Raw genomic sequence first — 16115 nt, 5'->3', positions numbered from 1 at the left:
AACTCCCAGATAACTTTGGAGCACTTCACAGGACCCCCTTTGTGTGTCCTTTGTCTGGCCTTTCTTACCAACCCTTCTATCCGCTGCCTCGGGCCTCCTCTTGGCAAACTTGGCGCCAGTTTCCCTGACCCTATGTGGTGCCTTCCTAGCGGGTGTAGCGAGGGGCTGCGCCACATAAAATGTCACAGCCTCCGGTTTCTAGCTGAGGGTCGTTTCCCACCTCCACTAGTTTCGGGGACCAATCTCCCCCTTTGGCCTGACCCCTCCACGCAGGTGGATTCGGGCGTGCGGTGGCGACTCGCCCGTCCGCACCCCTGGGATTCCTTCGTTCCTCATTCCTGGAGCCTTCTCCGCTCCTCTTCCTTCCTTCTCTCTCTTCCAGGCCTGGGCCTCTGTTACTAGGCCCGCCTCCGGAGCAGAGCTCATGCAGAGCCCCTGCTCCCTGTCACTTCTGCTCAGACTTCTCTGCACTGAACTAAGATGGTGCCCACCTTTTATACTCCCTTCTCAAAGCACCCAGGAACTGCTTCCTCCCTGCTCCTGCACTACAGGGTTCCCCTTCCTCAGTGTTCCCTCCCCCCACTCCAGCCAGGGACAGGGACTGTCGTGCCCATCTCAGGGGCATATTGGTCGCCCTGCCCCACGGCAATGTGGTGTAATGCATGCAGGTGTCGGGTCCTGATCCACACTCCATCCTTACCTGAGAGTGAGATATCACACCCCTGGGTGTGTTGGAGTGTTGGAGTTTGGCCGAGTGTGTGGGAGGAGAGGGGTCTTACTAGGAAGAATACGGTTTCATTGCGATAACATGGGAGTGGTGTCAGTAATCAACAGCTTGTCGGCCTCATCTCCTCCAGTGATTAGGCTGCTGACGGAACTGGTTCTATGTTGTCTTAATTTGAACGCTTGGATTACGGCAGTTCATGTTCCTGGTGTACAAAATTCCATCGCAGATGCCTTGTCTCGTTTCCAGTGGGATCATTTCTGGGAGCTAGCACCAGAGGAGAGGACGTGGGACAGGAATGCCCTTCGCATCTGTGGCAGCAGGTTATGGAGGAGCAGGACGGTTGATACGGGAGTCCATTACAAGGCAACCTGGTCATCATACGAGGCATCGTGGCGAGTATGTCAAAGTTGGATACTGCAGTGGGGTTTGGTGGAGAATGACGGTGATAGAGAGATGGCGGTGTTGTTTCTTGTGGGAAGGGCAGCGGAGATTGGGTGGTCTGTTTCAAAAGTTGGTAAATTCGTTGCAGGACTTGCATTTGGTTTTAAATTGCAGGGCGAAAAAGATGTTACGAAGTCCTTTTTAGTGAAGCAAGCACTTGAAGCAAGCACTTAGGGGCTTTAGGAGAGGAGGTAAGGTGTTAGCTAAAAGAAGTCCGGTGTCTTTTAGCATCTTGGAACGGTTGGGTTTAGTTTTGAATAAGATATCTTGTTCAGTTTTTGAAGCTACACTGTTTAGGTTAGCTTTTTCAGTGGCGTTTTTTTGGTGCGCTGAGATTAGGCGAATTGGTGGCACTGAGCAGGAATAGGATTGGGGGTTTGTTTGCAGAGGATGTGAGCTGTTGGGATAGGGGCATTGAATTTTGGATTAGGCGTGGGAAGACAGATCAATTGGGCAGAGGCAAGCGGGTAGTATTGGGTGAGGTTAATGGATCTTTCATGTGCCCAAGGAAATGTTTAACGGCGTACTGGCAGGTTTGACTTGGGCGAGTGGGTCCCTTATTGTGCCATGAAAATGGGGAGTTTTTGTCACGTTTTCAATTCATAGCCGTATTTAAAAAAGGAGTTCGGGAGTTGGGCCTTCGTCCGGAGGTGTACGGCTCACACTCTTTCAGAATTGGCGCGGCGTCAGAAGCGGATGGTTTGGGTTTAAGCGTTTGGACCGTACGCCGGATGTTTTGGTGGTACATGCGGGAGGGAATGATTTGAGGGCTCTCCAGGTTAGGGAATTGATTAGGGACATTCAATTTGATTTTTTAAGGTTGTGGACATCCTTTCGTGAGGTGTTGACGGTTTGGTCTGATATTGTGCCAAGGCAAAAATGGAGGGAGGCTAGATCATTGAAGGGGATTAATTGAAGTTAAATAGAGCCTTATCAGCTTTTGTGTCCAGGAACGGGGGAGTGAGCGTTCGACATTTTGAACTCAAGGCGGGGGGTTGGAAATTTTTCAGCAAAGGATGGTGTGTATTTGAATGACATTGGGATTGATTTGTGGGCATTGGCTATACAAGAGGGGATTGAGAGGGCGTTGGCGGTGTTGGGGCACTCACGAGCCTGAGGTGGTCAGGGCTGTGGCGGGGGGTGGGGTTCTTGGAGTTGGCACAGAAGTGTCGGTGGGAAGCACCGTTATTGGTATAGACAAGGTGCAAAGACAAATACCTGGAGGAGATAGAGGCAAGCTTCTCCTAGCCAGAGAAGCCTCATGGATTCTTAAACTTGACTCTCGCATTCCCAATGGTCTCAATTTTCGCAATGATCTAATGTACATTTTTTGATACTTTTTTCTAATGGTGTACATAATTTGCCAGCATACCATGCACATATGTTTAATTTATTCATACTACTGAGCAATTAACCTCAGGAGGATTTTCATTCACTAATGAACTTCCTGTTCTTTGTTGTCTCCACCCTATTTTCTCTTTTGTTTTCAGTCCATATGTATATATATGTCTTTTAACTATAGCAATGTAACCTATGATTAAGAACCCCTGTTTGGTTCGAAAAGCGTAAGGTCTGCCTTATATATGGCGCTTTTTTAATGGAACTAATAAAATGGACGTTTTAACTTTACATTTCTTGTGATGGATACGGAGAAGGTGCTGGAGTTTTTCTCATCTACTTCCTACTGCTTCTCATCCCTGGATTTGCTACCAAGGATTTCCGTGCACCAGTGGACCCTTATGGCATTTGCATGGTAGGCTGAAATTTTCCCTTTTTTTTACTTATATACCTTCACTTTTTGTATCGAAGAACTGAAATGAATTTACTTTTTCATGATATTCTAATTTTGTGATAAGCACCTGTAGGTGTAGTTGGGTCCCACTGTTTGCTGCCAGTTCTGAGGTGATAGAACTGTTGGTCATCTTCCAATCTCTAAAGTTAATAACCATGATGTGTCTTTCATCTTCTGTACTACGTAATTTTCTTTTGGATCACTGAGTCTATGGTCTATGGTTTCTTCAAAACAGCTTGAACAGCACATGTTGAAACCCCAGTCTGTTTTGAAATCTTTGCCTGAGAGACACCTTGCTGATTCAGTTTCCAGTACACAGTGTGTCTTGGTACTGTGCTCAGTCTTGCCATGGTCTATGACCTGTGATATAAAACTGTCTTCCACAACCTCACCTTTGTAGCAGAGTTTAACTCTTCCGAGCCCACTTTTAAGATTCCTACTGTGTTTCAACCTTCATATGAAAATTATGATCATTATTACCTGTTTGGTATAATTGGTTAATCATACACCTGACTATAATCCTACAAAATCTCATAAAAGAATGATTCTGTTAGAACCCTCCTGTTTGTTTTTTCCATCTTGTGTTTTGCGGTCACGTGACCATCTGCCTTTATATTCCAGCTCCGCCCTTCTGGCTGTGCTGGACTTCAGTGTTTGACTGTTTCTCTAGCCTGGTGCTTCGGTGCCTTTCTCTGTCAAGTTCTTGGTCCTCTGGGACCTCTAGTACATTTTTGTCAGTTTGTCTTTTTGTGTTCTGCAACAACTTCTCTGTTTAGGAGGTGTCCCATTTTTGTGCCAGTCCTTAGTTCTTTTAGGGACCCCTCCCTTAATTCTATAGGTCTTCGTTCAGACTAGCCGAGGACTAAGGCGGGTCTGTTCACTAGGAACAGGCAGCCCGCTACATCGTAGGGATTCAGCTTAGTCTTACTGTAGGGACAGCTTTCCCCTATCTTTCCTTAGTACATGTTGCAGATCATAACAGATTCTGTTTTAAAGGCAAAGGATAGTCACAGCAAAGATTGATTTGTTTTAGATTTATCTTTTGTTTGTTCACTTTGCAGTTTGTTGATTGCTAAAAATAAACCATTAACACTTCTATTTTTGAACGCATTCTTACCTTGTAGCATTTTTTCCACATTTGTCTTAAACTTTTACAAAGTACTGTACGTCTCTGCTTTTTTCTTTGAGTAATTGCATGCCTGCTGTAAGACACCTGATTGCATGCATTTCTCTGCTATTGTTGTGGTTTACCATATCCCTGCTGGAAGATACCTACTTGCATATAAGTCTCTGCTATTCCTGTGGTTAACTGTATCACTGCTGCAAGATACCTGATTTCATAAACTACTCTGCTGATCCTGAATGTAATTTCCCTCCATATGAATTTAGTGCTTCCAGATTTGCTTGCCCATTAGCCATTCTGCATACTATGCTGTCCTAGCCCTTGCTGATCCACATGCTGTCCAGCAAGTCCAGGTCTGCTGCTGCTCACCCTGTCCTATGGGTAGAGAATCCACCTCACAAAGTGACTCCATAATACCTTTTCTAGCGAATACAGTAATTTCAGGACAAATGTCAACCCATGGATGCAAATGGTGCTGTTTCAGAGTAGATTTCTACTATTACTGGACAACTTCTTTACGTAGTTAGTTGGTTATGCCAACTGATGTATATTAAAATAAAAATGTATATAAGTAAGGAATATTATATTTTTCCCATCTTCTGTTATGATAGAGTTTTCCAAACATTTTGCTGCTGCAAACCTGGCCTGTTGTGCTGACATATAGTAGCAATATTCAGATCCCACACTAGTTGGTGGGTTATATAATGGGTATTCCCAATGCCCCCTACTTTAGCCACTTATGCACTGAAGATAAACTTTGTACATGTCCACTGTACAGAGAGACTTTGTACAGGGCCATTTGTGTGTCTCAGCAGCTGTTTTTAAAGTTTGTCATGCTGATATCTCTGGTATATCATAAGAAAATGGTTAACACAGCCTTTACATCACATCTACTCTAGGAAAAATTGCAATTGGTTCATGGCTGTGGTCTCCATTACTAATGGGACTATGTTTAGTTTCAATGGATGCACATAAAGTATGCCAATCCTTGCCATAAACCCATGATATGACACATGTAAGCTGACATTTTTTCATTATTCTGTTTCCATGACTCAGAATTGCCTTTATTCAAAGGCTTTGTTTTATTGTGCCATTATTTCAATAACTTTTTATAACCCAGTAGCATTTATCTTCATTTATAAGCTGTGTTTTATTGTGGGGGAGATCACATCAGTGTTTATCTATATAGCTATGCTGTATTTCACTGTGATTATGTCACAACATTATTTGTCTGTATTCATTGTTTGTGCTTTATTGTCAATATTTTTCTATTGGATTCCTAGGCTGTGTCTTACATTCATGATAACACGTTAGTGTTTGTGTTTATTTGTAGGCTGTGTTCTATCTACTCCTCAGCATTGAAATTGCAACACCAAAAAGGAAAGTCATGGAATTTTGCAAATCTCAGGATCAATAGACATGTTAATGATATGCAAATAACGAAAACTGAAAACAAATTTTTCAAAACATCTCAATTTATTTAGTATCGAGCATGAGTGCCATATGAAGAAATACCCACATTTACACCTTGGCTGCTATCAATAAGATTATTAATGGTTGTCTGAGGAATATTCTGCCATGCTGAATGCACTTGGGCAAATCATCAAGATCTGCTGCTGGCAGCCTTGTGAGACTAGAGTAGAGCAATGGAGTTTAGAATGGAGGTTTATTCTCTTCAGCGATGAGTCTCGCTTTTGCCTTGGATGTGGGTAACACCATGATGAGACCTTCACAAAGGAACGTCACACTGGTTCTACCCCCAGGATTATGGCATAATATGTGGAAAGCATGGGCTGCAGCATCTTCAAACTTGTCTCCCATCCCACATCTGGGATGTTATTGGTACAATTGCGAAAGGGAGCTGCAAGCAGCGTATCTTAAAGATTTGCATACTTAATTGTATTCAGTGTGGAAAAATATTTCCCAGACAACTAATAATAACCTAATTGATAACATGCCAAGCCGTGTACATGCGGGTATTCCTACTTGTGCTATTCATACTCAATACACAATTCTGAACAAATAGAGATGTTTTGGAAATTTTATTTCCATTTTTTCATCATTTGCATATTATTATCATGTCTTGATGCCGTGATTTCACAATTTTACAACTTTTCCTCTTTGGTTTTGCAGTTTCAATGTTGAGTGTATATTGATATCAAAGTAGTGTGTATATTCATTTGCAGGCTGTTTTTTTATTGACAATGTCAAAGCAATACAATAGTTACATTGTGTTCTATTGTGGGTAGGTCAAAATCATACTCTTTTTTAAAAAAAAAATAGGCTTTGTTCTATTGTGATGTCGCAATAATTCGAAAATGATTGTCTTTACTGCCAGGCTATTTTGTTATAGTTTGTGTCTTCGTAAGCTGTGCTTTATTTTGGTATTGTCATTATCTTGTAGATATCAATGTTTGAATTGTACCTATTATATCATATGTGCGCTTTAAGCTTGTTTGTCATTTATGATATCAAATTAAATATACCTACCACAAAATAAGTCACACATACCCCCTACTCTTTTGTAAAGCTCTCTGTAGATCGCTGCTCAGACATGCCTGAACACACGTCCTTCTCATTTGATGCTCTGTATGACCGGTATCTCTAGCAGAATTTTCCCGCTGGGCCCTGCCCTCCTCTCCTTTATTCAAACAGCGGAGACCTCATCCTGTAGCTTGATACTAATGCATCGTTACAGCTATCGATTCTCTACAGACTACAAAATGCTGTTCACCCAGTGTTTGCTTTCTTAATAAGGAGCAAGTCTTGTTTTGGCATTGTCTGTCACTGTCAGTATAAGAGGAAGAGATGGTTTGCCGTTGGCCTCTGCGACTAAACACAGGTAATCCTACACAGGAACATCAAATCTGCCTGAAGATTCAGCATGCAGCCTTTGCATTTAAATAGTAAATTCACTAGGGACATTGAAAATAATGGAAACATCTATTCAGCTGATCCGGAAAACACAAATCTGTATCAGTTCCTATGAATTACCATAGCAGCTATTCTGTGCAATACTGTGTCACCCAGGGGGAATATAGGGGACTCGGTACCCGGGCCTTTTACCTTGCTTAGGAGGTCACGGCAGTCGGCTCCCGGGCCCGTACTCTGGGTCTCTCTTTAAAAAGGGGTTTTAGTGTACAGTTTGTCTCGTGACGCCACCTGTGGTTTCCGGTAATAGTTACCGGCGCTGCTGCAAACCTCCGGGGGGTGATGGGATGGCAGCTGGGATGTTTCTGCTCCCCACAGGCGGAGCAGGCCCCCGGGGCAGTGTAGGTGCAAATGGTGGTGATGCTGGGGCTTGCAGTGCAGGAGAGATGGCGCAGCAGGAGTAACTGACAGAGACAGGGGATTCACTTCAGTACCTTTACTGGTGCGGATGTCAGGTACGGTCCAGGGTACTCGGTAGGAAGGGTGCACTTCAGGACTTCTCCCCAGTGAGCGGGTATAAGGCCTCCTGGTCCGTGTCTCCCTCTCTCTAAGCTCCTGGCCAGCCTGCAACTGGGCCTAGCTTCTGCGTCGTGCTGTTCCTTCACCTGTCGCTTGGTAATAGGACCTTTTTCTGGCAACCACTATCCCTGGACGCTGGGGCCTTCGTGGTTCTTAGTCCTGTCAAGGGTTTAGCTTCAGGTTGACCAGGGACTTGTAGCCCTCCTGGTATGCCGGTGATCCCTACTGGGTATAAAGGACCCTCTAGACATGGACCCGGTGTCTGGTTTGTGTCTTGGGGTGAGCCTATGATGCTCCTCTGCCCCCTCAACTTCTCTCTCCTCTCCTCCTTGCCTCCGGCCACAGTCGGGGGTCTCAATTCAGCAGCAGACATGCTGCGTCTTCACTGCTCTCAGTGGCAGCACACTCTCTGACTAAAACTAACTGCCTGGCTCCACCCTCCATATATATATATCCCTAGCAAGGCTCCCTCTGGTGGTATGAGGTGGAAGGGTGAAGGTGTTTGTTTGTAACGAGGGCCTCTTGTGGAGAAGTCCATCCATGCACCCTTTTGGGTCCTGTGGTACCTGTGAACAACAGGGTGCCACAATACCACTGACCAATTTTTAGAATTTTAAAGGTCTAAGGGATAACATTTCTCCTTGTGGAGAGTGACAAATCGGCTCTGGCATGCCATGGTAAGGAGGCTTATTCGCTGTGCAATGCTCCTCTGGGAAATTTATTATCCAAATTGCCTCTTCAGAGGCTCTATAGCGCCACCTGTTGGAAGCAGCAATTCTGCAAGTCACTATTGACCCTCTAATGAGTCTTGCAATATGACTTAGGATAAAAGCCAAATCAGAATTGAGATTCTGATTTGGCTATTATCCTAAGTCATATTGCAAGACTCGTTAAAGGGTTGATAGTGACTTGTAGGAGTGATGCTTCCAACAGGTGGCGCTATAGGATTCAAGTCCTCTTCCTCTCTGAAGAGGCAATTTGCATATTAAGAGTTTTAAAGGAAATCTGTGTCTAGGTTTTCCCTATCCACCAATTTTTGGTCCTCTTTAATAGCACTCTTGCAACCCCAATATAAGAGGCGAGCTGTCCCGCATTCCTAGGAATATTCTTTTATAATTGTCCCATAATGTTTGCTAATCAGCGCCAAGTGGTCTGATGGACATCCTCTGTTTGGCACCTCCTCTCTGCTCGCATTTGCCACCACTCCTTTCTTGATTGATGATGATGTCTCCTACATCATCCAAGCAGCTTATTCTGCCTGCACAGGTCTTGCTCCTTATAGTACAGGTGCAAGAATTTAACAGGCTGTGTATATAGGCAGAAGAGATGGTGATGGAAATACATGCATGGCTGGCAATTGGTAATTTAAAAATAATAAATGAATGGAAGTTGGTTTCAGAATGTATAAAAAGAATAAAGGTAGTATAATCTTCATGGTACTGTTTCAGGTTAAAAAATGTGTTAAACAGTAACAGAGTTTAATATGGAAAGAAATGATTGTATATGTGTCAGATGGCAGAATAAGAAGAGAAATGTCCGCTGGGAACCAACTTCACAGCAAGGGTGTATATAAATTCTATCTAATTTGTCTACAAAACAGAATAAGGGCATGTATTCTATTAAGAGGAACATGACAAGATGAAAGAAGTGTGCTTTAGATTAATTAATTACAGGAGGGTTTTGTTCTCAAGATGAGAAGCATATCTGCCAGCGAAGGAAGAACTCTCTCCATGTACTTTTCTAAGAAAGTGAGTAAAATTAAATCAAACACATTCTGAAATATCTTGGCATCTTTTTTTTTTTTTTAGCTATACAAAATATATAAAAGGAATCATGAGTTCATTTTTGTATGTGGAAGAGAAACAATAAAAGAGAAGATCAGTCGTAAACAGTAAGCAGACAGCGATCAGGGCAGGCAGCAGAGAAACTAACAAGCTAGGTAAATGCCAAATGAAACTGGAATAACACACCTCTGCTTGGTACAGGAACCAAATGGACCTTATTCACTCAGGTCAAGAGTGGGTCTCCTATAAAACCTAGGGCCCAGGGTTTTTGTGAATGGCAGTTTTAATTGGTGCTACTGGCTATTTAAGAAGCTTCAAGCTCTATCTATTATCCTGCTCTACTCCAGCCATAACTTACAGGGAATCTGTGAGTAGGATCATCCCTCCTAAGCCATCTATATGTGCTTGTAGGCCGTAGGAAGCTTAATAAAATGATACCTTGATGTCTGTGATCTGATGTCTTATTCTAAAGAAATCCATGTTTTTCTTATAAGTTCCAGACAGCTGTTCCAGACTATGGGCTAGACATAGATCTCCATGAGAATCTACCTCCAAAGCTAATTTTAAATGAAAGGAAGAGTTTCCAGTGTGAGACAAGTAACTAACACAGAACAGTAGAACTGAACTTTGTTTCCTTACAAACACATTTGCTGCAGCTCTTACAGCTCTGCTGTATTGCACCCTGTCTGCCTGTGAGATGGAAGCTGAGAGGAACCTGCAGATGTGTCAGGTATAATCACACACAGCTCTGCAGTGAGATCAGGAGAGCAGAGAGCGGCCATTACACATCACACTGGTAACTCACCCTTTCATTCATGATCATTTCTGGAGGCAGATTCTCATGCAGATCAGTGTCTGGCCCATAGATCTTAACAGCTCATTTACGTATAAGAAAAATTTGTTTTTCTCTGGAATAAGACATCAGATCACAGATAACAAGGTATCATTTTATTCAGCTTCCTATGACCTAAATGCCCATATATACATACGGCTTAGGAGGGTTGATCCTACTGACAGATTTGCTTCCTTGCTTTTCCCTGCCCATCATTCCTCTTTTTTGCTCTTTGCAAATGTCCTATTATATATTTTTTGTTCTTATTTAGGTGGGCCAACTTATATTCCAACTCATATGTTTGAATTGTGATTCTGGACCACTTGAACTTTAGTATAACTTGTTCTTCTACCTGCAATATCTGAATCCTGTTTTCTGTTCAACTGGGTATTGATATTCTGTTGATTGTGTTAGAAGTTTGACGCAGATTCAGTTCCACAATTTTTAAAGAATCTGCAAAAATTCTTCCAATATTAAACGTGAATGTTGCTATTTGTTACATTGTATCAGTTAGGCTAGAGCTACCCAGCAACATTTGTCGCGTGACAGCAATTCTCAGGAAAGTCACACACTTATTTTACAGCTCTGATTTTGCTGTAAATAAAACAGCCAATTTGCAGACAAGTTGAATGCAACTTACATTGAAGTCTATGGCACGTATGTCACTTGCGACTTGCGATCAGTGAAAGAAAATCCAACAAATACATTTGGAAATATTTGAAATTCTGTGTTGTAGTCACAGCAGGTTTCAAAGCAACATCATAGGAAATCATTACATTCCATTTTGCAATTTGTCGCTACGAATTCGGTGTTGCACGATACATGTCGCCATGTAGCCGTAGCCTAAAGCTAATAAATAGAAAAAAGAATTCTGTGAACTCAGTTATCTCTTATGTTACTTTGCTTATACAGTATGTGTCTCTCCCCACAGATGATGATGAATTAGAAGTTTATACTGACACCAGGCCACCTGGGTTCAACGCCAACCGCAGAAGAAGCAGAGCAGTACTTTATCACCTCTCCGGACATCTGCAAAAGCAAGATAAGAGCAAGCTCAAGTTGAACAATGTAAGTGTTAACCAAGAACTTGTCACATGATCAATGGGGTGGCAATTATACTATATCAATGAATGTATATTTTATACTATGATCCATAAGGGTTAAATGTATTCGTAGTCTAGTTGGCCAGTCCTATCAGAAAACAAATATTTCTTGAAATTTCAGCTACATAAATAGAATTATATATTATATACTGGGACAGGCTGGTCCATAAAGAGATCAGTGGAGCCCCCAAAGGACTGTGGCACAATATTAAGCCCAATAAATCAGTAGAGCAGAAGACAACTTGGTGATGTTTTTGAAGCTGACTACTGTTACTAATATCTATTTCTTATTGGGTATTTCATAAATAACCAAATAGATCTTATTGATGATATATCCTTTGTGTATGGTGATAGCATCAAAGATTACATGCAATTAACAGCACAGGTGCAAATGTTCTGTATGGAAAGGGGGACTGGCACCATCAAAACGCGTTTCAAACTACTTATATAGTCCTATAGAAGACTTAGCTTGTATAATTTTCATATCTGTAGTATAGACTTACCTTCTTTAGTTGAACAGAAAAATGTTTTTATCACATGTGTAAATGAGGTCTCCTTGGTGCACCCTTGGAGTGGCCAAGGGCTAAGTGTACAGTTACGATTCCTTAATCAACATGCCACTCACCTCCCCTTTGGTTGATTGACAGCACTCATTTGCTCAGAGCTAGCGCTGCCTGGATTGAATGCACAGCCCTGCATATCCACACCAACAATGCGGTAGCTGAACAGGCACACACATACAGTATCAGTACGGGCATGATCTCATCCCTCTCTCCTGTCTACAGCGGCCGCTCACTGCACACAAGATCACACAGTAGCCACAGCTCTGTAGACAGGAGAGATGGATGAATGTGGTCTCATACTGACAATGTGTTTCGCACGCCTGTTCAAGGGAAGATGAGTGGCATGTTGATTGAGGTGTCGGAAAAGTGCACTGAACCCTTGACCACACCAAGGGTGCACCAAGGAGCCTTCGTTTACATGAGAAATAAAAACTTTTTTTCTGTCTAACTAAAGAAAATATATGTACACTGCTCAAAAAAATAAAGGGAACACTCGAATAACACATCCTAGATCTGAATGAATGAAATATTCTCATTGAATACTTTCTTCGGTACAAAGTTGAATGTGCTGACAACAAAATCACACAAAAATCATCAATGGAAATCAAATATATTAACCAATGGAGGCCTGGATTTGGAGTCACCCCCAAAATTAAAGTGCAAAAACACACTACAGGCTGATCCAACTTTGATGTACTGTCCTTAAAACAAGTCAAAATGAGGCTCAGTATTGTGTGTGGCCTCCACATGCCTGTATGACCTCCCTACAACGCCTGGGCATGCTCCTGATGAGGTTGCGGATGGTCTCCTGTGGGATCTCCTCCCAGACCTGGACTAAAGCATCTGCCAACTCCTGGACAGTCTGTGGTGCAACGTGACGTTGGCGGATGGAGCGAGACATGATATCCCAAATGTGCTCAATCGGATTCAGGTCTGGGGAACGGACGGGCCAGTCCATAGCTTCAATGCCTTCATCTTGCAGGAACTGCTGACACACTCCAGCCACATGAGGTCTGGCATTGTCCTGCATTACGAGGAACCCAGGGCAAACCGCACCAGCAAATGGTCTCACAAGGGGTCTGAGGATCTCATCTCGGTACCTAATGGCAGTCAGGCTACCTCTGGTGAGCACATGGAGGGCTGTGAGGCCCTCCAAAGAAATGCCACCCCACACCCATTACTGACCCACTGCCAAACCGGTCATGCTGAAGGATGTTGCAGGCAGCAGATCACTCTCCATGGCATCTCCAGACTCTGTCACGTCTGTCACATGTGCTCAGTGTGAACCTGCTTTCATCTGTGAAGAGCACAGGGCGCCAGTGGCGACTTTGCCAATCCTGTTCTTCTGTGGCAAATGCCAAGCGTCCTGCACAGTGTTGGGCTGTGAGCACAACCCCCATCTGTGGACGTCGGGCCCTCATACCACCCTCATGGAGTCGGTCTCTAACCGTTTGTGCAGACACATGCACATTTGTGGCCTGCTGGAGGTCATTTTGCAGGGCTCTGGCAGTGCTCCTCCTGTCCCTCCTGCACAAGGGCGGAGGTAGCGGTCCTGCTGCTGGGTTGTTGCCCTCCTACGGCCCCCTCCACGTCTCCTGGTGTACTGGCCTGTCTCCTGGTAGCGCCTCCAGCCTCTGGACACTACGCTGACAGACACAGCAAACCTTCTTGCCACAGCTTGCATTGATGTGCCTTCCTGGATGAGCTGCACTAACTGAGCAACTTCTGTGGGTAGTAAAGTCCATCTCATGCTACCACGAGTGTGAAAGCACAACCAACATTCAAAAGTGACCAAAACATCAGCCAGAAAGCATTGGTACTGAGATGTGGTCTGTGGTCCCCACCTGCAGAACCACTCCTTTATTGAGGGTGTCTTGATAATTGCCAATAATTTCCATCTATTATCTATTCCATTTGCACAACAGCATGTGAAATTGATTGTCAATCAGTGTTGCTTCCTAAGTGGACAGTTTGAGTTCACAGAAGTTTGATTTACTTGGAGTTATATTCTGTTGTTTAAGTGTTCCCTTTATTTTTTTGAGCAGTGTATATTACAGGTATAAGTTTTATAAGAACTAAGTCACCTATAGGTCTGTATAACTAGTTTCAATCGGGTTTTGGGTATGACAGACTCTTTTCTGATATGTCCAAGAAGCCCTGGTCTAACACTAATTTTGTATGCATTTTTTAATAGATTTTGAACAGATTTTTTCTTTTTAGTTCTTTCCCATCCCAACTCATTTTCAATTTGTCTTTTTCATTCTTTCCTCCCATTTTTCCAAGAGGCATAATTATTTTTATTTTTCTGGCAACATAATCATATAAGGACTTGAATTTATATAGAAAAGACACCCGCGCCTGTTCATAGGTTGCTGTTTTGTGGCTGCAAGTAGTGCTGCCTACACTTGTTAGTAAGCCAAGACTGCTGAAAAAAATAATAATAAATATACTACTGTGCCACAAGTACCTGAAAATATCCAATAGTGAATATTATACTGCAAGTTCACCTTTACAAAAATGCAACTCAAGCAGAGCTCCATTATCACGGACAGCTCTAATCAGTGCAAACAATTATTGTGAAATTAAATAAAAAAAAAAATTATTTATATATAGAGCTGTAGATCGTGTTGTCAGGCAATCTACAGGAAGCAGCAATATCATAACACAAACAATAATATTGTAGTGTAAATAATCATAATAAAAAAACTGCAATATAAACAAATACCAATATCTGATGATTCTCCGTCAAGGAGAAGCATCAGGCAGTAGCACCTTTTAGTGAAATATGTCTGAAGAGATAACAAAGGAAAAAATGTCCCTTAGGGTTTGAGGGATGAGGTTTCCCAAGCATTAAAGTGTCCGTGCAGCAGGAGAGACCAGGGAGCCTCGGCAGGTGGCGTCTCTGGTATGCAATGAGCGCCGGGCGGCAAGAAGGATCCGGCATGTGACGTCACACTCTGTGAAGTACGGAAGCCTGATTGTTCCAGAATCCCTACGCGTTTCAAAAACACCTGTTTTCTTCATCATTTTTATTATATTTAAAAAATATATATATATAAAAAAAATTTTCACTATAGATATAAGTTTGAGTTTGCTGGGTGGCACATACAATATACTGCAAACTATAATACTGCTGTATATTGTCAATTTAATGGCTGGGCTTCATAGGCGTACAAAGATGATATTATCAGAGGACTTCAGTAGGCCCTCTGTTTCCACTGTAACCCCATTGGAATCTCGCTGTTTTAACAGCTATTGCTGTAGAAAAATGGATTGCATATGGAAGACAAGTGAGAAAAAAAAATCATCCAAGTTTTTCAGATTAAACTCTGTCGATTTTTCATACAGTTCTGTGAACCGGGTCTCAGGGGTAAATTCCCAATTAAAGCTCCTAGTTATGAGTTCGATTAATGAAGGGAACACTCAGCTGTAATGCAAATAAATACATTGTAAATCAAATAATATGACTGATTCATAGTGGATGTAAGGATAAAAATTCACTGAAGATCCACATAAGGATAATTAAAATAGTCAGTAAAATTGCCTTATAGAGGGTTAAAAGTTGCTCCTGCCTCACTTGCCTCTGAATTATTCACCAATAAATTATCCAGTTCAGCCTCGTTAAATAATGGAAAGGCACTTTTTCTGTGACAGATATTTTAGTAAAATGCTATTAAGGGGGTGGCTGTTCTGCGCTGTAAGGCACTTTTTGTGTTTTATTATACTTTTATATCTAATTGTTAATGAGCTGTCACATTATTTACAGTGGGCTAATATAAGTATTAGCTTCTTTTTTTCAATGATACACACAGTAATATATTTGTACCTATCACAAATAATATACTCAGTGTTTGCTGCCTGTAGCATATTGTTACTATAAAGCTTTTGTCTGGGTGGATTCACGCACATTTCCAGTAACATTGAGGGACCGATCCCAATGTTCTTACAGGTTAATTTATATGAATAGACAAACTTCGGCCCACATCATAATTCTTGCGGGTAGGGGGTCTGGAAAATCAACTCATCCCCCATCACCGCATATTTGTGCCTACTCAAAAACATATAAACACAGGAGAACCCACGAGTATAATGGCATAAAAAGACTTTATTGATATATAATTCATTAAAAAGTGATACATCAATTATAAATAGTATTACCAAAGTGTAATCATGCGGATATATAAGCCATATTCATTCACTGAGCTTAAAAGATGAAGAGGGGGAAAGAAGGAAGTATTTCCCCACAGGGCCCCAATAGACAGTGCACAAAAATGGAGAGACAAAGGAGGAATCAAATAAA

At 42.2% G+C, this 16115-nt stretch overlaps 1 protein-coding gene across 1 annotated transcript in view; it reads left to right on the top strand.

The window, feature by feature from the left end:
• Nucleotides 1-16115, top strand: part of LOC141161570 (voltage-gated delayed rectifier potassium channel KCNH8-like) — a 754200-nt gene that overhangs the window by 513568 nt on the left and 224517 nt on the right. Inside the window, exon 4 of the mRNA XM_073646536.1 lies at nucleotides 11081-11217. Within this exon, the coding sequence (XP_073502637.1) occupies nucleotides 11081-11217 (137 nt within the window). The remainder of the gene's footprint in view (nucleotides 1-11080; nucleotides 11218-16115) is intronic.

Source organism: Phyllobates terribilis, unplaced genomic scaffold (assembly GCF_046119375.1).
Source record: "Phyllobates terribilis strain yellow unplaced genomic scaffold, ASM4611937v1 Scaffold_9__5_contigs__length_417890890, whole genome shotgun sequence".
Classification (NCBI taxonomy): Eukaryota; Metazoa; Chordata; class Amphibia; order Anura; family Dendrobatidae; genus Phyllobates; species Phyllobates terribilis.
Note: the sequence above shows the minus strand (reverse complement) of the source record. Positions and strands in the feature narration are given on the sequence as shown.